General features: G+C 48.7%; 1 protein-coding gene and 1 pseudogene across 2 annotated transcripts in view; one reads left to right on the plus strand and one right to left on the minus strand.

Moving 5' to 3' along the window:
* The window catches only part of LOC144155811 (monocarboxylate transporter 5-like), a 132,925-nt gene that overhangs the window by 8,159 nt on the left and 99,415 nt on the right, over positions 1-25,351 (minus strand). For both annotated transcript variants that reach the window (XM_077687487.1, XM_077687486.1), the window contains exon 2: positions 12,837-13,108. In XM_077687487.1, the coding sequence (XP_077543613.1) occupies positions 12,837-13,044 (208 nt within the window). In that variant the 5' untranslated portion in view covers positions 13,045-13,108. The remainder of the gene's footprint in view (positions 1-12,836; positions 13,109-25,351) is intronic.
* On the plus strand, positions 11,113-12,001 carry LOC144141442 (G2/mitotic-specific cyclin-A pseudogene; annotated as a pseudogene).

Below are 25,351 nucleotides of genomic sequence, written 5' to 3' on the forward strand. Positions count from 1 at the left end.
CCGTTATGCGTACGGCCCCATACGCACACAAAAAATTGAAGCCTAAATATTCAAGCCCACCTCCTCACGCACCGCACTTAAATTTGTGGGCATACAATACTCACATTATCTGCTCAGATGTGGCTCCGAATGAGCAAAAACATTTCTCAACACACGATGCGTCTACATTTACGTGTACCTACGTACTGCCGAGTAGTTTGCCTCGCTTCTGCTCACTTTCTCTTTTATTTTTTTTTTGTCTGTAATTTCATATTTTCTTGTTTGAAGCCTGGAAGACAAAATAAAATGTAAGCCGATCCGGCACGACAGGGTTATTTTCTTTGAATCCACGAAGGTCTGCGGTTACGCACGTCCCGTGCGCTTTTTCGGCATTACGAGACATCCTCCACCCCCGTAAATAGTTAGAAAAATCGATGTGTGAGTGTGTGTGTGTGTGTGTGTGTGTGTGTGTGTGTGTGTGTGTGTGTGTGTGTGTGTGTGTGTGTGTGTGTGTGTGTGTGTGTGTGTGTGTGTGTGTGCGTGCGTGCGTGCGTGTGTGAGTGCGTGTGTGTGCGTGCGTGCGTGCGTGCGTGCGTGCGTGCGTGTGCGCGTGCGTGGAATGCCACCGGGGAATACCCTTTTCACCAAGGGGAATACCCTTTTCACGGTTTTGTCCACGTTCGATTTGGCTTGTCTGTCTGTAACTGCATTCACAAGGTTCCGTGTTTTCCGTACGTTTCAGGGGCACGACGCAAATCGATTTACAAAGTAGCGGTTCTTAGCTAGCCCTATTTTTGCTGTTATTTTATTTCATAATTTCCTGAACTCCTCTTTCATCGAGGTGTCACTAGGATTATCTCGACATTTTTTTTAAAAGAGCTTAGTTTTTAAGTAACAAAGCTCCATTATTTCGTTGTCAATCCATGGACTAACATTTCTACGTTTAATGTTTACATTATTTTTTGAGTTGCTGTATATATTCGTAAACTTCTGCACAACTTGTTGGTATGTTAGAAGATGGTCCACAAAGAACCCCAATAAAAACTTTGCATTTGCTTATCTACTGCATAATTAATAAGGAGTATAGTTTTCCTCGAATAGACCTTCATCTGTAGACTGACTTTCTTTGGACCTTAATAAACCGATGATCGGCAACTTTCTTAACACGAACGTGTTTTATTCCCGGATACACGAAGATTTCGCTGACGATATATCCGTCACGGAAGGGACGCCAGTACAACGAAGCAAGCGCCCTGTGAAGGGTGCACCCCTGCACACAGGGTCTTCTTGCGGGGAAGCAACCTTTAGTACTATAGAGTACGTTATACAAAAGGTTGTTCGTTTTCAGGTTTTATATTTTAACACGAAAGTGTTTTATGCTGCGATACCTCGAGATTTCACTGATGTCATATCTGTCATCGAAATGACGCCAGTACACCTTGGCCGAAACAGAAGTATCAGTAGGATTATTGAGCGGTTGTTCGGGCTGTCGTTGAATGATTTCATCGCGAAATTTGACCTCCTTAAGCCCAATCTATTTGGTTTTCGCGCTGGCAGCTCGACTAATCTCGCACTCCTATCCCTAATATCATATTAAAAAATCAATAGACTCTGGCATGCTAATAGGTTCACTGTTTATAGAATTCAGGAAGGCTTTCGACGCAATTAATCATAATATTTTGTTCCATAAACTTGATCTGTACGGCATAAGGGGCCCTGCACTTTCTTTTTTCAGGAGCTATTTAATGAATAGGGAAGGCAAGGTTTACAATGGTGAACATTTTTCTCATACCAAAATTATCGATCAAGGGGTCCCTCAAGGGTCTATTATTGGCCCCTTATTGTTTATAATTTATATCAATGACATCGTGGATCATCTTCAATCAGCTCATTGTGTTCTTTACGCCGACAACACCACATTATCTTGTGCCCACAAATCGCTACCGCCCCTTGTTTCGTTGCTAAATGGTGTTTTAACAAAAGCCATGGATTGGTTTCACAAGACTGACCTTGTTACAAACCCCTCAAAAACTAAATGTATGTTATTTCGATCGTAACAGAAGCAGGTCCCCTTTTTACCGGCGATAAATCTGGGTACTGACACTATTCATCTCTCTGACCATGTCATTTTTCTTGGCGTTCACCTTGATTCTTTCTTTCCTTCTTCTTTCCTCCTCCTCCTCCTCCTCCTCCTCCTCCTCCTCCTTCTTCTTCTTCTTCTTCTTCTTCTTCTTCTTCTTCTTCTTCTTCTTCTTCTTCTTCTTCTTCTTCTTCTTCTTCTTCTTCTTCTTCTTCTTCTTCTTCTTCCTTCTTCTTCCTCCTCTTCTTCTTCTTCCGAACCCGTGTCCTCGTGCTCAGCAGCGCAACGCCTTAGCCACTGAGCCACCGAGGCGGGTCCGGGATGGGACGAAAGTAAGGCCACCGTTGTGGTCGGAGGTAATTTACAGCTATATACGTATTCCAGCACGTGGATGCTTGTAAACCTAATGACTCACTTCGATGCCGCAGTCAGGCAAATTTTACGATTTATTCTTCGCTAATTGTATTTGAAGTTTTTTGATCACTTATACTTGCTGTCGTTCGCCCCCGCTGATTTATTATCCCCGAAGAAAATATTTTCCCCCAGTTTTTAGTGTATAGTTCGTGACTGCTTACCGAGAACACGATACATAACATCTCTTGTCAACGTCAACACACTAGAGGTTATCGCAATAACTCAAAGAATTACATAACCTGCAATGATTACTCATTCTCTAGCTGTCCTTCTCTTGTGGCAAGGAAACGAAGAAGAATGTGTAGGGGAGATTATTGCTTAATTGATTTGTCCTCTCCTTTCGTGTGTGGGGCATGTGAGTCAACTGGCTCCGAGATTCAGGCTCCCCTGTGGCTATTTCGCTGCAGAATACCCAATATACGAGGTCAGTTTCAGACCGGGCCTGCTTCTTAATGAGGCAATGTACAAAAATGGTACGCACGAAAGACGTCCGGTTCCCATTAAGGGAAGCCTCTGGTGGGCTGAATTAACCCCCGCGACATGTTGCAATGGCGCCCCCAATATCTCAGGGGTACTTTTTGTAGCGTAATTTAGCTCCCTCTTGTTTGCACTTTTTTTTTTCTTTTTTCTTTAACATTATTATAACGCCCGGGTACGGATATATGAGGTGCCCAGTAGCGCGTGGCTAAAGAGTAATTCAGACCACTAGGGAGCCGGTGACGCACGCAGAAACGCCAAGAACGTGGGCGTTTTTGTCGGTTTCGGCCCCGTCGGTTATACTATAGCCGCCGCAGACATGGCATATAACGATCGGCTTCATAAGTACCAGCTTCGTCCCCCTCCCGTAGAAAGTACGCCATCAGGGTAGGCATATGTCATTGCAGAATTTGGCTATTTTGGCATAGCAAAATAAGCTTGAGTTCCCCGATTTCCGTAAAATTTCTTAAACCACACGAATAAGATGTCAATGCATTGCAGGGTATGAATCGTCCGGTAGTAGGTAAGACATGCAGTCTTGCAAGTGACATGTTTGCCTGGCCATAATATACTCTACTTTTAAGAACTGTATCTGTGTCATTCTCCATACTTGTAATATGCATGTGCGCGTGCTTGCGTGCGTGTAGGCACACACACGCGCACACGCACACGCGCACACAATCTTGTGCGTCGATCTTCGACAACGGCAGACGTTGGTCATCGGTAGAGTAATTCTCAGAGAGGAAATTTAGGACGCTTTTCGTTAGCGATGCTGAACGTTCGAGTTGAGTCGCATCTAAAACGTTTCAGCTATGGCCGGTATTCAATGGCATGGAATGCATGCAGGCAACCATGCGAGTGCGCCGCCATATCTGTGGCCAAGCGTCTGTTGCTAGGCGACGTTGTGCGCACGGCCCCCAGATCAGGCACCCCTCTTCTCCTCCATGCAACCGTGTGAGTGCGCCGTCACTCGTTACATCGGACTCCGCGGGATGGCGGTACTTGTCCATGTCCGTGGCGCATCGGCCATGTCTGTGGCCGTTTCCAGTGTTGCCAAGCGAAGAAATTGACCGCTAAACTTTTCAACGAATACCATCTATAGCAGGCGTAAGGACGACACATTCTCACGGGGTTGCCATCCCACCGCTGGCAACCCGTTGTTGCGTACGGGGAGGCGTCCCAGCACCGGGATCCGTCGCCTCCGTCATGCGTGCGGTAGCGTGATGGTGAGCGGCAAGCAAATGTTGCTGCCTTGAAGATGACGACCAGAAGCCGAAGGCGAACCTAACTGGTTTACTGCATAGCGAGAGACGAGACGAAGCTATACAGCAACAATGCCCATCCCGGCGAGGTTACAGTACAGGACTCGAGCGGAGTGACAGCATTGATTCGCTGCTCCAGAACGAATGAACTTCTGCGCTTGGGGCCCCCCGTATTTATACCGAAAGCGCTAACGGTCAAACAAGCTCTCCCCTGCTTTTTGCACACGGCGCGAACACGGTACAGACACACGCAACGCTCTTTTCAGAGTTCGTGAGGGATCGGTAGTAGCGGCGCACGCTTAGTCAGAGAGAGGGAATTGAATGAATGACATTTATTAAGATGGGGGAGGCCACATGGCCGTAGTTGGGGAAGGGGAAGAAGGAAACATAGGGGAAGATGATCACTCAATCGTTAGAGATGACTCATTGGATATAGATGACCAATGATTTCTTTTAAGGGGGAGTTTAGACCCCATCTCACACTACCCTTGCCAAGCCACTCTTAATAGAAAACGCAGCATGCAGAAAATTTGGGTCTTCGTACGGGGGATCATCAGGGGACGAGTTGGGGGGCAAAGCACTGAGCAAAGAATCGCGAGAAGATTCGAAAGCTGCACAGTGCCAAGTGAGGTGCTTGAGGTATGAAAAGACATTCTGCTGGCAATGGGGACAGTACAGAGAGGCTGAAGAGTCCAAATGTAACCATTTCCGCAGTGTGGAGGGTGTAAGGGCCGCATTAGCGATTGTCTTATTAACAAAGATTTCTGCGGAACGGGGTAAGGTGGCGACACCATGCAGGTAGCCCTGCGGAGTATTCTCAGCGAGCCGCTTTCTGCGAGGATATTTAGCATGATCCAGTTGGAGGCGCGGATGTAGACCCGGATCAGGTGCAAGATCGGGAGCAATCAAGGGACGTGTAGACTGAAGGCTCTCCCGCGCTGCATTATGAGCAGCGTGATTGCCGACCCCCTGGGTCACATGCCCCGGAATCCAGGCTGCGCGGACTTGCGTTCCGTTTCGGGCCAGTAGGTTAGCCATGGCCTGGATGTGATGAACGGTAGGGTGATCAGCGTAAGCCCTATTGAATTCTCTGATGGCGGCGTGGGAATCAGTGAGGAGGCGGACCCTGGGTGGTGGTGGTGAACGATCCATGTAGGTCATGTGATCCAGGGCTCCTAGGAGACCATGGAGCTCGGCTTGGAGAGGTGACGGGGCGATGGTAGCCATAGTAGTGGCGCCGCTAAAATCAGGGCGTTCTTCGCAGTGCCAAGCCAAACCGATAGAGTTGTCTTGTAGGCTGGCGTCTGTAAATATGTATGTCCACCTCGTTAATTGGTAGCCTCTGTGCCATGCATCGGCGGAGAGCGCGCCGACGTGGAACGACGCTAGCTCGAGGGATAGCCGACCGTTGCGAAGAAACCACGGTATTTCGAGCCGAAGGGGGAGGAGGAGGAGATGGCATGGGTCCGATTGGGTGCGTTTGAGAGTCCCACGCAGTAATAGCAGCACCCTGGATAGTGAGCGTTCGTCGGAGTTGATGGTGTTTCCGGGTCTCTTCAGAAATTTCTGGCAGGGGGGGGGGGGGGGGGGGCTCTCTTCAAGAATTTCTGACCAGATGCGTATTCTGGTCATCGCACCAGACGCGTATTCTGGGGCGATGACCACTACGCTACCGGCGGGGCTACTCTCCTCTCCACTTTCTGGGGTATTTATATTAAGGCATTTTTTGTTTCCAGAATACGCGTGCGCGTATTCTGGAGGTTGTGGATTCGGATCCCACCGGCGGGCATTTTTTCTCTTTCTGTCTTCCCAAATTCTTTATCTGTTTCAATGACCTACGACATTCTCCCCTTTTCTTTCTGAGGTTTTCTTTCTTGACTGCCAACCCTTATTTTTATATATATATATATATATATAGAAATAAGGGTTGGCAGTCAAGAAAACCTCGGAAAACAAAGGGGAGAATGTGGTAGGTTATTGAAACAGACAAAGAATTTGGAAAGAAAGAAAGAAAGTGGAGAAAAAATACCCGCCAGGTGGGATCCGAACCCACGACCTCCAGAGGTAATGGGTTCTGGAGGTCGTGGGTTCGGATCCCACCTGGAGGGCATTTTTTCTCCACTTTCTTTCTTTCTTTCCAAATTCTTTATCTGTGACAATAACCTACCACATCCTCCCCTTTGCTTTCCGAGGTTTTCTTGACTGCCAACCCTTACTTCTGTCTTATTTTCAACGAGCCCCTCATTTCCCATTCTGATATATATATATATATATATATATATATATATATATATATATATATATATATATATATATATATATATATATATATATATATATATATATATATATATATATATATATATATATATATATATACATACATATATATATATATATATATATATATATATATATATATATATATATATATATATATATATATATATATATATATATATATATATGTATATATAGGGAGTAGTAGAACTTTGAAGATGGTAGAGAACACAAGAGAAGAAAAACTTCGAACAAGGTAAAAGCACGATAGTGGCCTACGTTTCAGCAAAGAGAACTTGCTTTCCTCAGGCCCTGAGGAAAGCAAGTTCTTTTGCTGAAACGTAGGCCACAATCGTGCTTTTACCTTGTTCGAAGTTTTTCTTCTCTTATATATATATATAGCGAATCAGAAAATGGGAAGTGAGTGGCTCGGTGAAACAAGACAGAATATAAGGGTTGGCAGTCAAGAAAACCTCGGAAAGCATACATACATACATACATACATACATACATACATACATACATACATACATACATACATACATACATACATACATACATACATACATACATACATACATACATACATACATACATACATACATACATACATACATACATACATACATACATACATACATACATACATACATACATACATACATATGCACACACACTGTGAGGCACAGGCCAGGAGTTTAGGAGAACCGCTTTATTGGGTGAACCTTGCCCAGCACGACCAAATAGCGAGCACTGAGGAAAAACGGAGAAAGGCGAAGATTATGGAAGTCCGCATAGCGCCTTCGTTCCCGCATGGTAGGGAACCCAACAACAAACACAGCGGGAAGCTTCTAAAACGGACGACTCGGTATCAGGTTGCGTTGAGCTACTGCACCCAAGCACACTGGCTGCATGGGAATCTGCTTAGACGATTCTGAATGTTAGGTTAAAATTGGGGACATAATAACAAATTATGCATATAGTGTCGGCTCCGTAGCGCGCTTAAGGCGTGTCGGGCTTAGATTTTTTTTTTCTTCTTTTCCTCTGAATCTACCGTCTTTCAGCGGCATGCAAAAGCGTTGCAGCGACTCCCGCTTCTAACAGGTCGTGGAATGCACCCTATCTTTTCCTATATTTTGTTGCGTGCAGCTGATGCGACACCATGTTGAAGGCAAGACAAGGCGAATGCCCCTCGCAGTCTGTCGCGAGTCCCCAAGTTATCTGTCGCACGCGTATAACCAAAAGCTGCGACAGGCCATTTGCTGGTACGTGCATGGATGGAGATTTGGTTGCGCGCGTGATCCAGTCAGTCTGGGAACGTGAAAATTCCCATTTTAGGGCTGGAGAAACCCAAACGGCGTGCCGAGCAATTCTCTAATCAAATGTCTTGTGACCAAGCGATTAATCACTTTGATGGGTGCGTTGTTATCGCTTCGCTGGCATACCTGTACCGCAGCCTGCTCACCAAATTGCGCATCTCAGCAGCACTCCGCGTAAAAGTTATTACACATTCACGGTGTTATAGTGTGCGGAGGACCGTAATGATCAGTTTATCGAAGCTCTACTCATCCAAACTGAATTCGCCGAACACGCTAAGTTCGGACTTTCGGGATTCAGAAAGGTTAAATATACAAAAATTCCAGTCCCTAAAAGTTTAAACCAGGCTGTCGCTGTTGTCGATAATTGTCAAAGGAAGCCGTTTTTCAATACCGCATCCGGTGGTAGACGTTCGCCATTTGACGCGGAGACTGCAGTAGATGGAATATGACGGGTTTCTGCTCGAGAAGAACGGGTTGAATAAGGCTAGAATCAACTCTGCAACCTCGGGACGTACAGTATATGGTCCGCATGGATTCTGCAGCGGCTTCAGGCACCTGAAGCTTAGTCAAAACCAAACTGGTTTGGTGTACGTAATTTTGGGTCGTTAAAAAAAAGCCCAAATCGAAATCACTGCGTTCATATTGGCCCAAATCATAAGCACTGATACGTGTGTATAGGACCTGGCCACGAAGGACGCGTCCGCACAAATGCGATGCATTGGACAAGGACTTTAGTGACAGCAGCGACTCAAATGACTTGCGCACAATTTCCCAATCAATCGATACATTCTTGTCGAAGACTTCCCGCCTATAGCACGCACTCACAGCGCTCAAGGGCTGTCAGTTCGTCAGGGGATACCTTTCTTTGCGTTCCTGCTGAACCACGTCGTTGCGATGCCAACCGTATATTCTAAAAGAAATTACTCGTGGCGTTGTGATGGAAGTGTTTCCAGTGCCACAATTAACGCTGTTATGCTCCTTAACTGCTGCTCATTCTGTTTATTCGCATTCCATATTATTAGGTAAAGTTTTCAGTGTAAGTTTATATGGCAATTGTGTGTCGTATTCACTTTAGACTTCTTCTTTGTGGTTTATATAGACCTATTTCTCTACTTCTATCACACTGATGCTCAGGCAAATGCTTTAGAACAAAGTAGGTGCATTGTTCCACTTCGCTCTCTTTCTAATTTTGGCGACATAGCAGCCTTTCTAAACGTTTTAAATGCGTGTCTATTTACGATCTGCGGTCTATCCAGTACAGCCACACACTCCTGTATATGTCCCCGGTATTACATCCCCACCACTGAATCATGGTGAAACGAAGCTGCGTCCCGCTCCGCCCCGTTGTATTTGTTCCTCCTGGTTGTCGTTGTTTCTTCGCGCTTCGTTTCACCATGAACTTTTATTAGCTCGCCCAGCTTTCTTTGTTACTCCACCACTGACTGTCAACTTTTATTCGAGTTTTGCTCCCATTTGCTGCACCTGCTTTCCTCCGAACGCTGTAGGTACATCAGCCCCGGACAGTCCACTATGAGTACGGACTGTTTGTAGGTAGAGCACTTGGTAAGACGGTCGCGTCGTCTAGCTTGCCAAGGTCGAGTACAACGAACGGTGGTGGTGGTGGTTCCAGTGAAATGGCGCGTACCCACTCAGGGGGATTGGCCAGGAAATGGGTGCCTTATACCGAAAGAAATTAGGTAATTTTTGTAGGGAAAGAAAAATATTTAAATATTTAAAATTTAGCAGTAGATGAGTAGAGAAAAAAAAGTAAGGAGATTAGAGAAAAAAAAGGTAAAAACGAACACCATTTATTGAAAACTGGAAGTAAGAAACACGAAGAAAGTGGTACAAACGAAGCAGTGAGCTGGGCGCGCATATTCTTGACAAGGGAATCCAGTAGGGCTAAATGATGTCTAGCACGGCAGGCGGCCTGATTCCAGGATGAACGAGTGCAACGCACTGCAAAGATCCCCGTAGCAGAATCCCAGTTCCTTCGCCCCGAATGACAAAGTAACTGTAGCAGACAGCGGGAGGTTTAGGCGGCTGCGTGTACTTTCTAAGTATCTTCGTCTTATCGAGGAGAACCGTCGGCAGGAGAAGAAGAAATGGTCGATTGTTTCTGGTTCTTTGCAAAAGGCGCATAACGGCGACAAGGCCAGATTAGAGAGGTGCAAGTAATAATTTAAATTTGGCACGCGACAGCGAAAGCTAGTGAGGGTTACTTCACAAGGTTACTTCATTTCACATAGTGAGGGTTACTTCACAAGCGGTTTATGCTGCACTTCCATGAGTACCGGAGGTTGTTGTCCAGGTAGGGCACATGTGATCCTGTTTCGTCTTCTCCTGTATCCAGCCCACGAAACGAAGCCGTTGAGAAACTGTCCACAAGATCAAGGCAACAGTCACGAGCTTCCAGAAGTTGTGACTGTGAGAGGCCAAAACCACATTTTGAACCACCGCGCCATGACTCGAGCCTCTACGAGATGTAGAGAGCGGAAGTGGCATCGCCAGTGCCAGTCAAACCACGAACGCTGGCGAAGAAGATGAGCGGTGCTATCGGGAGCAACATCATCGGCAGCATGTGGCACGAGACCGGACCTGTGCCATTTTGTATTCCAGCCTACGCCAGTTAGGAAGGCCATTCATCAGTGGCTGTTAATCGTTGGGGCATCATCCTGCCTCGAATTGTTCCGTCGTCACGGTTATTTTCAAGGCCGGCATGCTTGCTACAGGACCGCAAGCCAGCGACCGCTAAGAATAGCTCGGCACACAAACTACCTGGACGACGGCCACCTAAGACTCCAGGCAAGTGCCACCATCGCGAAGCAGGAATCTTCGCTGCTGCAGAAATTCTTCAAACATGGCGAGGTGCAACGCGAATGTTGATTACGACCACGAAAACTCGATGCCCCTCGACCCGCCAGACGTGGCAACCAGAAACGAAGAAAAGACTGCTGATCAAGCCGTCCATAATATGGAATCACTAGTATGCCTTCAAGCTAGCGCATTGTACGAGATCTCGACGCCAGCCCGCGGCGAGGCTCGTAGAACCAGAAAGCTGCTGCCTCTGTCCAGCAGTTAGCGCCATTAGCTGCAACGACAGAAAGCTCTCGCCCTCTGAGTACCTGCGAAGTTATCGGCGACTCTGTCTCTTGCGAGGATGCCCGACCTTGTCCGACAGCAAACACGCGTGTAGCGAGGCTCCCATCCCCTCTGACTTTGGCCTGCGTCGCCGCTCCAGCAACCTCAGAAAATGCGACAGCAGCATCGATATCGCCCGGTCGTGGCATAAAATGCGAAGATGTCAACAAACGCGACTTCAATGGGGCAAGACACATCACTGCGTAAGGTGGAGATTTTATGTTATTCAGATTTCCGCGAGCTCCAGTCCGACCTCAAGTACACGCAGGACATTCACTACTACCTGCGCAAACAGGAGCTGGAGTACCGACCAAGGCCCGACTACATGCAGGGGCAGCCCGACATCACCTCGTCGAGGAAGACTATCCTGGTGGACTGGCTGGTCGAAGTGGCCATTGACCTGCACGCTGAGACGCTTTTCCGAGCAGTCGCCTACGTTGACCGCTTTTTGTCCACGAGGCCTGTTCCGCCCCGCAAGCTGCAACTACTCGGCACAGCTTCCCTGTTCAGTGCGTGCAAATTCGAAGACATTCGTCCTCCCAAGGTTAAGGAGTTCGCCTACATCACCGGCGGCACTTACGCAGAGAAGCAAGTTGTAAGAATGGAGGAAGTAGTGCTAAAGGTTCTTTCTTTCGACATGGCGTCCCCTACGATAAACTACTTCATTCAACGCTACGCACATGTCGACGAAGCCCCAGCAAAGGTCAGGACCTTGCTCAGTACTTGTGCGAGCTGGCACTTTTGGACGACGTCCCCTACCTTGAGTACTTGCCCAGCATAATTGCGGGCGCTTCCTTGTTCCTCGCGAGCCACACCCTCGGTAGGCGTCCATGGGGTCGGGAGCTCGTAGAGTTCTCCGGCTATGATGTGACCGACCTCCGAGTGTGCATTTACTCCCTTTACAGCAGCTTGTGCACTGCGCCAACGCGTGCCCAACGGGCAGTGCATGGGAAGTTCAAAGCTGTCAAGTTCCACCAAGTGGCCGACCTGGAGCCCTCCCCGACACTGCCATTTTAAGGACAGAAGAAAGATCTGAATCGCTTAGTGAACAACGAATCCTCCCGCGAGCATCCTTCTGCTCATTTATTGGCATCATGTGGTGTGCATCGGCGAAACGTGCCCGAAGGGGAAAAAATCACTCTCCGCCCGACCTCACACACCTCAACAAGCGCGTATTCCACGTGATTTGGTGAAAAGTTGCCACGACACCCCGCGCTACCCTGCGGTTGGTTGAGAAACATGGTATATATAATTGCGTGATTGTTGGGTTCGGTTTGAACAAATCGTGTCTCATCGCATGTGAAGTCAGACCCAGGACTTCAGCTGCGACGTCAGGCATGTTTACGAAGATGGGACACTGAACACTGACTGTATAGGGAGGTTCACCGATTAGACATCAGGCACTCGCAAATTATACAAAAGGAAATCAATAAAGGACTGGTCGCTGAATCTTTAAGAATGCGCCAGCATCTCGGCTCTCTCCCTCGCGAACGTGAGGCTCGGCCCGCTGCGCATGCAAACCGAGCCTCAAGTTCTCTCGGCCGTGAGGAGCGCAGCGTTTCTCTCACGCCCCTCGTACAACGTGCCAACTGTGTTTAGTGCTCTGACCGTCTCAGGGGTCGCGTTTGCTCGCTTTAGGAGTGGCAATAACTGCCTGTCGCTCTTTTTGTTGTCAGCCGGTATCCACATTCCGTCGCCGTCACTCCAAATCCACCATCTTATGCCACCCTGCACGGGCTGCAGCTCTTTTAGACCCGTGCAACCCGTGCGTACAACCCGTGACGGGATGCGCTGGGAAGCCGGACGACGGGTGCGCGGGCAGAGAAAGGGGCCGAACCACTGCGCACGCAGCTGCACAAGGAGGCAAAGCTGGCGTCCACTCACCGGTCATGCAGAGCGTTGCCCCGGCGAGACTGAAGGGCCACGAGGCCTGCTCGTGGCTGCAGCGGTAGGTGCGCACCAGAGCCACGTACAGCACGCCGCCCGCGCGGAAGAAGCCCAACACGAACAGGTTGATCCAGAACACCGCCGCCACGATCAGCAGGCCGTGCAGCTGCCGGGAGCGCACTGCCGGCTTGCGTGACAGACCCATGGCTCCTCCGGCAGGTCCCACTCCACTCACATGCGAGCCGCTTCCCCAGGGTCCACCTGGCAGGCTGCGTAGTCACGCCGCCCATTTCAATGCACACTTCGAGTCGGGGCACTGAAGGCTGTACGAGCCGTGTCTCTTACCAAACTCAAGTGGGCATTAACGCAGGGTAAAAACGCCTGGCCTGAAAGACACGGAGTAGTGGAGAACTACACCTTAATTTCGATCACCTGAATTGAGTTAAGCAGTAGGAGACGTCGCTACGCGGGTATTTCCGTGGTTTGCCTCCATCAGAAACACCGGCCAACAAGTCGTACGTGTCGCGGCTGAGCGTCACTAGTGCAGGATGTTTTCCCTTGACGAGATGCGCGCGCAATGAAATGATGCCGTTCCACGCTTCGGGAGTGTCTATATACAAACGCCAGGTGGCAACGAACCCATGACCTTGCTTGCTCTCCCCCTTGGCAACGAGCGCCCCACTTTAACAGCAGGCATCCAGCTTTCTTATTTCGACGGTATTTCGCCAACAAAAACAATAAACAAAAGCCACTACCTCACCGGACCTCATCCGGCGGACTTCTTTTGTTTCTGGCATGCTTTAAAGACCCCCAAACCCTGTCTGGCAAGCAGCCGCACATAGCAGCAAGCCTTTATAAACCTTCCCCCCCTTCAACATATCTCCCTCCGTCCCTCCCTCTCCGGAGTTGCGCCACGTGGTTGATCGGCAGTGCAGTGTCCCACAAATAGAGAGCCGAGCTGGCATGGCGCGTGGTGCAAGCATGCATTGGATACGCTAATATAAGTACAACGAAAAGGTAGTTGCACGGGAGATTTCGCATACAAAAAGAGACGTACACTTGCGTTGGGGACTGCCATGCGGAGGTCGAAGACGCGCAAAAAAATAAATACAGAATAAAAAAGTGCCAGAACTGTCGAACAATACTGGTTAGTGTTAGGCAAGAGTTAGCCGGCATAGAATGCATAATATAAATAATGGTGAGATTGCACAATTGCTTGATATCAATGCATGAAGTGAGAAGCGAAGCAACTGTGGAAGCACAGAATTTTTACATCCCCATCCGTATGGAGCTCATTAGTGATTTGAAGGTGGGTACACACACGTGGTTGAGTTCCACACATTAAGGAAAAGATAATTGACGCCACATGAGTGGGTGTTTTTAGTGAAAGCCAGATGTCAATGTGTCGGTTCATCGGTAGCTCCACGTTTTCTCAAAAGCATAACAAGTTGACAGAACGCATAGAAACCTGCATACAGAGGTATATATATAACTGAAATCGAAATAGAACCACCAAAAATCACTCCAGGCTTCGAAAAAGAGCCTATATATATACCTTATTTCGACACAGTTTCACCGGCACACGGTCAAAACACCAGCGTATGCGCTCACAGTATACGCCCTCAAAAAATAACTCTACTGATCGATCTCACCGAAACGAAATCACCGCCCCGTTGCCTCCCTAAATGTAAGCGTAGGTGGCACTGTTGCTTTTCTCGCTCTTGTACCTCAAGTAGCTCGCTAGTCTCGAGGAACCACCGTCAGCTTCTTACGCCGCCCGACGTAATCCTAAACACAACGCCAAGCTGTCGTTTCGACTAATGGTCTAGGTCCCTCAGCGGAGCCGACACTTCACACACTCTCAAAAGCACACGTCGATCTGACTCCCATAATGCACCTGAATTATCAGTTATATCAGACGGAAAAGGCAAGCCAGCGACCAGGTCCACCACGACTTGATTTGACCGGACATGTTGATGTAACGCAATGCGGGCACGGCGCTTTGCATTACTTGATGCTACGGCGCACATCCAGTTTTTGACCCAAACCGTACTCGGGCATCGTGTCTACGTGTTTCTTCTGGTCCCCGTTGTTTAGCGCCTCAAATTTATTCAGTATGTTCAACCAACTAGCCCTGATCAAGTTTTTGTTACATCGTTCTTCGTCACCATTCCCTTGAGCGCAACGATTGGGCGTGCGGGGGAATTACATGTAGCAAAGTAGAAGATTTGTTCGACTCCACCGCCATCCCGATTTCTTTCGCTTAGGCGATCAGTAGTGCCATAAAATGAGTCAGACCAGGTATAAAAAATTGCTTTGCAGCTGCCACAGCGTAATGAAGCCTATAACGGTAGCGCACCAAAACGTTGAGCATTGAATCATTGCGGTTCCGTAGAGGCAAAGTATTCAGATATGTTCTGAGCGGTCAAGACTCTCTGCAAAAATCCCTCCTATGATCGCCGTGTGCTCAAGATTTAAAAATATATATATTTGTTGCATCAGAAATGCTTGTCATAAAACTATCAACACTTGTATGCATTACTTCGCTCTATCGTTTGCGTCAGGATGTGAATTTTAGCTTGGACCACCATGATACACGATTCGCAACTGCATTTGAAACTCCGGCGCTACAACTCCGTACTGAATGGCGTAAAATGATGCTTATGCCATAAAACTCATGAAATGTATGGCATACAATGATGCCTGTAACAGCGCCCAACTCGTCTTCAAATTTTTGTATACGTGTTCGTGTGTGCGTGGACACTTTGAGGACAGATTTGAAAAATAGATGTCAATATGAGGGAACTAGCCCAGGCCACGCAAGTTTCGGCGCGGGCATCATAACGTGCACTACTGGCACAACTTTTCTCGTGGCAAAAATGAAATTCAGGAGCTCTATGCGCAAGGTTTTCGTCCTCATAAGTCCAAGAAGGCGAAAGGATACTTCATCATGGTTTGTGCCGTTTACCTTGCCTTTAACCAGAGACGGCAAGACCGTTGCTAGCTCGAACTAGAGGACAGTCTGGTGTAACTAAAAAAAATCTTGTTGCACTTATCCATGCGGGGATTGGCTAAAAAGTTGATCAAGCCAAATTGCTTGCAAGACAAAATACGAATCTATGATTTTCGTAAACAAACAAAAAACACATTAAAACATCGTTAAATTGATTAAACCTAGGTTTAATCTTACAGGTTTGTAACTATCTGCTGCGAGCGCTTTTACCACGAAGTCGTGGCGGATTTTTTTTTGTAAGAGCGTTTATTTTGCCGCAGGGCATAGATAAGGAGCATGAGTTGCTGAAGAGGGAAGTTGATTAGATGAACATGAAAACGTTCGGCCGCTTCCTCGCACTCTTTCGCATTCAAACCGTTTTCACATGATCTGAAGTTCTTGTTGGTCCAAAATACGGTATTACTTTATTCAGCATTTATGTGTGTCAGCTAGTAAAAATAAATATACATTTGGCATGGAATGACCCCTGTGAGTGAAATTATAAGAGATTTATGCCACATCTAGAGCCCGTAAATCGTTGGATTAGTTGGATAGTTGGATTATGATTTAGATGAACTATTGCGCCAACTCGAGTGAAACAGGCGGAGCTGGCTCTGTCCTCTCTTTGAACTGCTTACGGTTACAAAATGTTTTGTTTGGGGTTACAACTTGTTTGTTACGCAAAATATGTCTAGCTGATAGTTACAAGTGATTTCATAGAGAAAATTAACCTTTAAAAATGGGTTCTAATTCTGGTGTTAGGCGTCAAAGCTAAACCACCGCACAGAAAGGCAACGAAACAAGTCTACCCCTAATCGATCTTTAAATTGCGCTGAGATCTCGTACACTCTGTTTTGGCTTTCTGCCTTCACAAACAATACAAGAAGAATTAATCTCCGATGATTGCCACTAATACGAAGCATTGTGTGTCTTGGGAAAATTACTCGCACAATTCTTGAAATCGATTCCGAGGTGGTATGCAGTGAAACCTGCATGGCGAGGTGTGGCAATGGCAACTGCCTCACGTCTACGCAGGACCGTCGCGGAGCAAGAAAAAAACGCGGGAAAGCACGATTGGATATATGTGCCATACACGAAGGGACCACCAGAACATCAACAAGCGCGGCAGGCGTGTGTGGGACGGGGAAGAGGAGCAAGCACAATAAAGGCGCGCTTGGCAGACAACTAGCTTGGAGCCCGACCATGGAAGCGCTGGAAGCACGGGCGCTAGCCTCCTTTGCCCCTCACCCGAAAGTGTTCCTCCGCTAGGTCGACGATTGTTTTTGCGTCGTTCAGAAAGACGCAGCGAACAGCTTGCTGGCCCACCTCAACAGTATGTAACGTGCCATTCAGTTCACATTAGAAGAGGAGACCGATGACAAACTTCCGTTCCTGGACGTTCTCGTGTCTCGGCATAGCCAGAGGCTAAGTTTTAGCGTGTACCGTAAGGATACACACACACGCCGCTACCTGAACTTCGGCTCCGTGCACCCCGCTTCCCACAAGAGGGCTGTTGTTAGTACGCTACTGTAGCGAGCAAAAAGATTGCGCTCGAGGCCCGAGGATGCAGCGGTGGACACGGAAAAAGTGCGGGACGGCCTGGCTGGCTGCGTTTACCCGAGGCATTTCATAAGTGCAACGGAACGCCAACTGACACGACGGGAACAATTGGACGCGCTTCTTCCCCCGATGAAGCAAGCTCCTGTACCATACATTCCAGGAACAAGCGAATGTTTGGCACGTGTCCTACGGGAATATGACGGGCAGGTGGCCCACGTTCCAGCCAAAAAAATTCACAGCATATCCACGGGGTGAATGATGATGAGTGGGCGAAGCTCCTGAGGGGAAATCATCGGTAAAACCGTGACTCTTCAGTGAAAGTTCGCCCACTACATCTGTGTCCGAACGTAACGTCTAGAAAGTCTCGCTTAAACCGCGCGTCGGCACCTTGGGGCTGAGCTCGCCTGATGCGTTTTGCAGACGCCCCCCGAGCTCTCACTGCATCGGGGTCTGCCTGCCGATACGCGCGCTTTCTCGCCGCTTCCCGTTCTCTGACGTTTTGGAGATCCTCTTCGCGCCGCAGCCGTGCCGCTTCGCGTACGGCAGGGTCCTCGCGCCGTTGCCGTGACGCTTGGGCCTCTGTTCTCGAACGCTGGGATCTTGGCGGCGTCGTCGCGCAGCCAGACGACACGCTTCGGCCTCCCGCTCTCGTACGGCAGGATCTTGGCGGCGGCGTCGCGCAGCTTCACGGAGCGCTTCTGCCTCGCGGGCTCGCACATCTGCAGCCTTATTCATCGGGCGACTCCGAGCGCGCGCCAACAGCGAACGGATTTTATTACAACGCTCCCCGCCATCTAGTAAACAATCCAAGAACTAAACTAGAGGTAGCCACGCCATCTAGTAAACAATCCAAGAACTAAACTAGAGGTAGCCACGCCATCTAGTAAACAATCCAAGAACTAAACTAGAGGTGGCTACATACATACGTCGAGGATGGACAGACCCACGCCTTAAGGAGCTTCGCCCCTAAAAGATGCGCCATGAGCTCGTCAGTCAAAGACCGCTTGCCCAAAGAGCGTTTTCTCGGTGTGGTATACGAGATACCTTGCGCAGACTGCAGCGGTGTTTATATCGGGGAATCAGGGAATTATGAGAGAGAGAGAGAGAGAGAGAGAGAGAGAGAGAGAGAGAGAGAGAGAGAGAGAGAGAGAGAGAGAGAGCACTTTATTGTGGAGCTGTTGGTTCAACGACGAGTGGTGACCAGCGCTTGGAGGGCGCCAGTGACCTGGGCTGCTCGTTCAGCGAGTCCCCTTGCTGGACCCGCGGATCTGAGCTGCCTAACGCCGCCTCCCAGTGCTCCACACAAGAGATGAGAGGGAATGAGTTTTGAGGGCAATGCCAAATTATATGAGCAACTGTTTCGTGGGCTCCACAGTCGGGACATTGGGGAGAGGAAAATACAGATGGATAAATTGCATGTAGTCTGGCGCGACAGGGGAGGGTGTTGGTTTGGAGAAGGCGCCAGTACCGTTTCTCGGTGATAGAGAGTGACCAATGGGGTGGAGGGTAGCGCCGGCGAGAGAGGCGGTAGTGGCAGGTAATTTCTTGGAAAGTCAGGAGGCTGTCGCGGGTTCATTGGGCTCCATGGGAAGGGGTGCGACTTGGCGCAGCTCGGTGGGTGAGCTCTCGAGCTGCAAAGTTAGCCGCTTCGTTTCCTCCGCATGGGAAGTGGGAGGATTTTGAAGGAGAATTTTGAGAGCCTGCGGGGAAATAATCCCCCGGGCGAAATTTCGAATGGCCGTTTTCGAATCGGAGATAACAATTGTTGGGGTAGGCCGATGAGTGAGCGCTAGTGAGATAGCCGCCTCTTCCGCAGTGGCAGGGGAGCGCGTTCGGATGGATAGTGAATGAATAGTAAGAGGTTGCTTTTGGATCAAAGATGGCGGTGACTGCGTAGGCGTTGTGATGGGTATAACTCGCGGCATCCACATAGGCGGTGGACTGGCCCATGGGGTATAGGGAATTATAAGAATCGTCTGCAGCAGCACGCCCGTGACGTAGAGAATAAGAGCGTCCGCAACAATGCTTTAGCCGAACACGCCGTCGTGAATGACCACAAGATTGATTGGGACAACACAAGAATCGTCGCAACAGAAAAAAATGACAGCATCCCGGCTTCATCTGGGATCACATTCAGACCACATCTAACACAGTCAATCGTAACGACGGAAATCTAAACCCGATCTACGCACGCTCTTTGCAGCGATTACTCAAGCCCACTTAAACGACCCACTTTTGGTGATGCATTCATTGTGAACAAGGCTTCCGTGCTGGAAGCCGAAACGTCAGCACGTTTTGTTTGGACTGGTCGGCGTCTCTCTTTTCTGCTCCGAAATGCATTTTTCCGTGGATGTATATTTTATATACCAAGCATAGTTTCTCTCGTTGAGCGCCCTTTTCCTGGCCAATGCCCCTTAGTGGGTATGAACCATTTCTTCTGACACTACCCCCCCCTTCCCCCCACCTGCTTCGAGTTGGTTGTTCGGGGCGTGTCCCGGCACCCCGAAGCGAGGTCCTGCCGGGTGGGTACAGGGTCCTGCCGAGGGCTCATACGGAACCCTCGGCAGGACCCTGTACCCACCCGGGATCAAGGGTGCCTCGTGGCGCAGGGGCCCGAGACCAGTGTTGCCAACTGTAGGTCGTTTTGGGCATTTTTTTCTTCCCGTAGGGCCGTAGGGCCGTTCAGCCATTTTTCCACCGAGCGTAGGGCGATTTTAAATTTTTTCTGTTGAACTTCCCATTTTGAGCCACATGAAGCCGCGAAAATATGAAATTATGTCCTCATCTAACTGGTTGTAACGCCAATTTTGACCGCTAGGTTACGTTTCCGCAACCCGATCTTTCTGTAGAGAGCATGTAGGAAAGAAAAGTAGAGAGGAAGCAGATGAAGAGCCACGGAGGAAATAAAAGCTTGTGTAGAGCAGACTCAGCAGGAATCCACAAAAGATCAAACTCTGGTGTTGCCCTGTGGCATGCACAGGCTGCTGCGTTGCAAAGTTGGCTTCCACCGCTGGTAGGGGGTGTAGCAATAGTTAAGGGCGTGAGGGCACGGCCGGGCTGGAGCGGGAGGCGCGCGCACGATTTGAATTGCTACCAGCGCAGCGCTGGTTGCTATGGGGGCTAGCATGCCGGGGCCGTGGTGTTATTCCCACGGTGCAGCGCGCCTTTTCGAGCCAGCGCAGCGGCCAAACATGCCGAAACCATTTCGGAACTGGTTTTCCCGTGATAAGGCGCCGATTGGAGATCTTGCAGATCACGGGGCGCCTGCTACATATATAATTTTCGACTTTCGATTTCCACAACAGCTGGTGAAAACTGCCTCTCAGAAAAAAAAATGGGTAACCTTTGAAAAATATCTTAGGCCTGTCATGTGACAACACCAGCGTTATGGTTTGCGAGCATATTTCTCTGGCCCAAAAATTTCAGCATAAGGCAGTCAGGAGTTTCGTGCTCATTCGCTGCATATGCCATTCCGCCCACATTGCCGCCAGCAAAGCTGCAACGAAGCTTCCCACTGTCCCAGATACCTGGAAGATCTTCTGATAAACATCTCCAAATATTTTAGTCAAAGCAGCAAGAGACAAGCACAACTATCTGCACTACAGGAGTTCCTCCAGACTGAAAAAAGGAAGATCCTGCGGCCATGCGAGACCCGATGGCTCGTGCTTTATGCGTGTGTTGAGCGTGTACTAGAAGAATGGGAAACCCTGCGATACCTTTTGTTGCAAGCCTCCGCGGAAGACCGAATAGTGGCCGCAGATTCCATTCTAAACCACATGAACTTTGTCACAGAGGCCTATTTGAGGTTTATGAAATTCGTGCTCAATTCTTTTAACAGGCTACTTAAACGGAAGCTTCATCGGAAACGCAAAACAACTGAAACCTCGTCGGAGAACTCCAGGCAGAGAGAGTCAACGCCTCCTCTGATGTCTGCTGAAAAATTTTGTCCAGCCGTCTGCTCTGGAGAGGGATGACATAAATCCCATGGACCCAAGAGTTCTGCTGCCCCTTGAAGAGGTATACCTGGGCGAAGGGTGCAATTCTCTGCTGAAGAAGTGTGCCGAAGCTGGAATGGACGCTGAGGTTCGCGACCTTCGTATTCGCTGTCTGTCTTATTATCAGACAGCCACCGTTGAGGTCAAAAAGAGGCTTTCTTCATGAAGTGCAGTTCGTGATCCCGAAGATAGCCCTCAGCGCAAAAGCTGCAGGGAAGCTACCTGTGTTGCCGACGCTACAGAACCGCTACGCACACCTACTGCCAGATGCGAGCAGAGTCGAGGAGGAATGGAGAATGCTGCCTTCCTACTTCAGCAAAAATGAGAAGTTGTCATTGGAAGTCAAAGCAGCTGCTTTATTCTGGACCGATCTCCACCAAATGAGAACGTTCTGAGACAAGCAGGAGTTTCTCAACATCGCCACCTTGGCTCAGCTGATACTATCTTTGCCCCACTCTAATACCGCTACTGAGAGACTTTTTTCGCATATGGCCGACGGGAAAACAAAAAAGCTCACTGGGCTTGGAAGTGAGAATCTCAGCTCCATGCTGGTCATCAAGTCGGCATTTGCAGCTAGTGGGTGGACGCACTTGCGTTAACATGACCGTGGAACACGGCCACCCTAAACCCAAAGCTCCAGCAGAGCAAGCAGATATAAACATGATTAGTATGTCACGTGATTAATATATATATATATATATATATATATATATATATATATATATATATATCCTCCCTGCGCCCGAAAAGGGGTAGGCCTCACTGCGTAGGCTTCAGGTGCAGAACCCTACCAGACGGATCACTCAGCGGCGCCTCATCCCGTCACCGTCATTAGCGGCTTCGCTGACTGCTACGGGCGGGTTGTGGCATGAGACGCATGCGTGGCGTTTTATCTAGGCCGAATTTTTGTTATTTTAAATCCCCCCTCTAGTCCTCAAGTATTTTATATGCCTCTTTGTTGTTCCCTTTATAGTGCACCTCCCTCCCTCACAAGTCTATTGAGCAGTCTCCTTTCGTACAACGAAATGTATATGCGTGGGTGGTTTGCTGCGCACTATGTTTCACGTTTTCAGGTTAGGCGCGAGGCTCTATCAGGGTCCTCTGTCACAAATTGCCAGTAATACCAAGTAATTCCAACCAATTCAAACACTCGCTCTATAGCTGCGTATGTATACGGGGAAGGGGTGCGTGCGTGAACACGCAGACACGCGCACACGCAAACACACACAAGTGCACGTGCGCGCCGGCAGCTGTTGTGACGTATTCGAGTGCACTTGTGATCGGAACACCCGAGGGATAGGAGCTGACCAGCCATCCAAAATTCTTCTCGGCCACCACAACGGGTTCTGTTTTTTTTTTTTCATATATTTTTAAAGTACCGCTAAGTGGATACAACCATGCATTAAACAAGGAAGATAAATGTGTGTCAGTGAAAGCCTTTCATAAACACAAGAGGGGCCCAGGGTCGAAAAAGAAGAAGATGGGGGAAAAAGGAAGGGAGACGTGGTCAGGAGGTGATGTGCACTTGAAGATTCTGGAGAGAAATAATCAGTTCCTGGATGCACAGCTAGGGGTGGTAGACCCCGGCTAAACTGGCTTTGCGAGGCCACTCTTGAGAGCAAAGTGCCCAAGGGCGGCGAGGAAATCGGGGTCGTTGAGTGTCGTGAGGGGTAAATCGTTTGGATTGGGTAGGGAGTTCAGCAGGATGAGACGGAAGGATTGGTAAGCAGAGCAGTGCCAAATAAGATGGGTCAGATTTGCTAATGCAGCTGTGTTGCAATATGGACAGTAGGGTGGAGGATCACCCGTCGGGTGATGCCATTTGAATGTTATGAGGAAAAGGGGGGGAGGGTGTCAATGCATCTTTCGCGCGAACTTCGTTAGTAAAAACTTGTGCAGGACGAGCTAGTGATGAAACGTTATGCAGGAAACCTAAAGGAGTTGCAGCGGCAAGAAGATTGTGCCTAGCCTGGCGAGCGGGATCCAGCTGTTGCGTGAGGGGGAGGGGGGTGAGCAGGGCCTTCAACCAGTGGAGGAGTTACTTGAAGACTTTCCTGCGCTGCGTCATGTGAAGCCTCGCTGCCGGAACCCTGAGCCATGTGCCCGGTATCCACGCAACGCCTACAGACATACTACTGCGAGCAAGCAGACTAATCATATGTTGAACCTGATGAACCAGAGGGTGATCGGAGAATGGTTTCCGGGGCACAGGTATTGCCATTCGGGAGTCATTCAGGAACCAAATGAAGGGTGGTAATGGGACAGGCGTCTCGTAAAACAAGTGGTCGAGGGCTGCGAGGATGGCATGTAGCTCAGCGTCTATTATAGAAGTAGTGGATGTTTGTCGAGTGCTAGCGCCGTCTAAACCCCGTAAATCTCGGCGTCGCCAAGCCAGTCACATGCGACTAGCAGACACGCTCTCATCTGTATAAATGTCTCGTTCAGCAGGGAGCTTAGCCGCCAGAGTGCGAGAAACAGTATGATGGCGAACTCTGGATCGGGATTTTTGGACGCCTATGCGTTGCAGATGGTCAACCCCTAACGGGCGTTCCCACGGGGGAGTGGGAGGCTGCGGTAGGCCTTTGGGAAGCGTAATTTGCAAGTACCAGGCTCCAAGAAGCGCCCCATGCCAGGCCAAGGAACGGCGATATTCGTGCAGTTGTTGAGTTTCCTCGAGGGGCGGTTCGAGTGGAGGTACCCGGGCTTATTGATTAAGGACATCCGTGCGGGTTTAGCGCGGAAGGCCGGGTTTTGCCAAGAATAGCACGATTAAGAACGTGAAGATGTTTTATGTGCCCGTTGTTGAGCTTATAGATACGCCGTACGTAGTCGACTCATCGCCACTGCTCGAGTGAGGGTGGAAGGCTGACTGTCATGCTTCGCCGTCGAGAGCCGTCCCATTCGTCTTAGATAAAACACATTTTTGTGCACGTCCAGTGTATTCGTTGGCACGGAGCGTAGCCCTTTCTCGGAGCCCTCCTCCGACCCTCCACCACACTGAAGTTTCCCTTTTTTGGCGCTATATCCCAAGCTCCCGCTTCCTCGCACCACACCTTTTCCAGTCACGTGATCTCCAACTCGCGCAATATATTGTGGACCACTTATTTCCTGTACCTCACAACGCGGGTGCTTTAAACAGAGATTTAAGAGGGGCTAACCTGTTAACATTCCTACGGGGCTTGCTACTTCATGACCCACCGTCTTAAAAACCATCGTGCACGAAACGGCAAGTTTTTCAAATACATACACATGTTTACAACGGCCTAGTTTGCGTATTTTAGGAATATGTGACTTCTGCGCTGAAATAACACAAAACTCTCACTTGCTAGGCAGCTAGCGTCATCTAGCGAAAACTAGATAAACCAAAATGTATTTCTTGTTTATTTTTAATTTTATTAAAGGAGTATATTTCTAAAAGAAGCTAACTAGGCCATTAGGAACGTTTCTGTGGATTTGTAGAGCTTTTTAAGATTTGTAATGCTTTTTAAGCCCGTTGGTCATGAATTAGCACGTCCCATAGGAATGGGATCAGGTGAGTCCCCTTAAGGCTTTCGCCTCAAAAATTTGCAGAATCCCCAAGTGGGACTTGTATCATAAATGCTTAATAAGCCGCTCGACCATATGCCGATCCCCTTTAGAATCGGCGTCACTGGTGCGCTCACATGTATTGCTGTAAATACATCTCTCGGGGGCAATATAAGACGTCTGATATCAAAAAAAAGATGGCCTAATGACCGTTTATTAAATACATCCGTAAATCGCCATGTATCCCCATGAAACAATGTACTAGCCGGCTCCACTATCATACACTATTATACCCTTAAAGTCGGCTCCACTGTCATACACAAATGCATTTGTGAGAAGACATTCGCCAGATGAAATTTTTCCTGACGTTTTCCCATACATTTCTCGTGGAAGTCTGAACCCAATGTATGAAGGCTCTAGCGCCTTTTATTAGCATTTTC

This window comes from Haemaphysalis longicornis, unplaced genomic scaffold, assembly GCF_048455015.1.
Source record: "Haemaphysalis longicornis isolate Haplotype H1 unplaced genomic scaffold, Haemaphysalis longicornis Haplotype H1 scaffold_1, whole genome shotgun sequence".
NCBI classification, from domain to species: domain Eukaryota; kingdom Metazoa; phylum Arthropoda; class Arachnida; order Ixodida; family Ixodidae; genus Haemaphysalis; species Haemaphysalis longicornis.